The sequence below is a fragment of the Corvus brachyrhynchos genome, unplaced genomic scaffold (genome assembly GCF_000691975.1).
Source record: "Corvus brachyrhynchos isolate BGI_N302 unplaced genomic scaffold, ASM69197v1 scaffold72, whole genome shotgun sequence".
Classification (NCBI taxonomy): domain Eukaryota; kingdom Metazoa; phylum Chordata; class Aves; order Passeriformes; family Corvidae; genus Corvus; species Corvus brachyrhynchos.
Window position 1 is genome coordinate 957,133 of NW_008236763.1, and position 1,297 is coordinate 958,429.

General features: G+C 55.0%; 1 protein-coding gene across 1 annotated transcript in view; it reads left to right on the forward strand.

Moving 5' to 3' along the window:
* Nucleotides 1–856: 856 nt before the first annotated feature.
* TAF11 (TATA-box binding protein associated factor 11) overlaps nucleotides 857–1,297 on the forward strand; it is a 4,041-nt gene continuing 3,600 nt past the window's right edge. Inside the window, exon 1 of the mRNA XM_008644775.2 lies at nucleotides 857–892. Within this exon, the coding sequence (XP_008642997.1) occupies nucleotides 857–892 (36 nt within the window). The remainder of the gene's footprint in view (nucleotides 893–1,297) is intronic.

Below are 1,297 nucleotides of genomic sequence, written 5' to 3' on the forward strand. Positions count from 1 at the left end.
CAAGCAAAACCCCATATTAGAAAAGTTCCCATTGGAAAAGGTGAGGTTTTCTCCACCCTACAGTTCATCTGTCTGGTCCCTACAACCTGTCCCAGCCTGTGCCCTACTCCCTCTGGCCTCTCCTTGCAAGGACACTCCGCAGCTGCTTCTCATCAAAACCTCACCAAAAGCTCCTCACCTGGAGGAGTCTTGTAAGACAGAGCCAGAGCCCAACAAGTGGTGAAGAGGTGGGAAACTGTCACAAAGCCCCTAAATGGCACACAGGACACGCTGCCATGCCTCACAATGTGCAGCCAGACCAGGAACCGGTGTCACAGGCACAAATCCCAGCTGTACAGGGAGAAACAGGTTCAGGGGCTGGGACTTGGGTGGGGAAAAGGGGTTGTTCCAGTGTTGCTGACAGGTACATCCAACAACCGTGGTAGTGAACACCGAATACGAGTGACAGCTGTGACAGTCACCTGTCATCCTTCAGACACGTGTCTGTGCATGAAGCTGCATTCCCATGTGAGAAATGCAGTAACAGGTCAGAGTCAAAGGGATGGCCTGGCTCACTCTGGCACCAAGGGACCACTCCAGGACCATGGCACCATGGGCACTGTCACAGGGAAAGGCAGGGAAAGGGCACCGTGGTGCCCAGGTGCTGTCAGACAGTGGTGGATCTGGTTCAGCTCATGGGGTGTTCAACAGCACCGACCCTCTGCACTGATCTGAGCCCCCAGTGGGCACATCCATCCCACACAAACAAGGGCTCAGACTGTTTAATATATCAAAAGAGAAGAACAAAGCCCGACCCAAGGGTAGATTTACGTTTCAGAAAGGCAAACTTGTGCCCCAGGGCAGGGTGAGCTCTCTCATGTCTGCAGGCCTCTGCCACCAGCCCAACCTGCAGGTATCCAGCTGGGTTATGTGAAAGGAAAAACTGATCAAATTTGGCCAAAACCGGGGAAGTCACATCCCTCTGAACAGTCAAATCATGTAGCAGCAGTGTCACTTGGCACTGGATGCAAATCTCCACACATCCCAGTACAAACCAATTGCTCAGGGACCAGGAGCAGCAGCATTCCCAGCAGAGGCCAAAGCTGCAGCTCCAGAAGCGCAGCAGTGAGAGGCGATGCCAAAAAACGGGAAATAGAAAAAACCTAACAAAGGTCCAAGAGCTTCAAGCCAGCAAATTCCACAGCATGGGGCTGGGGCCGGGCCGACCCCAGCCCCGCAGCCCCCGCTGAGCCCAGACCCGGCAGAGTGTCACCGCCAGCCGCGACGATACCAGCGCAGGGCCCGGATACCTCGCCCG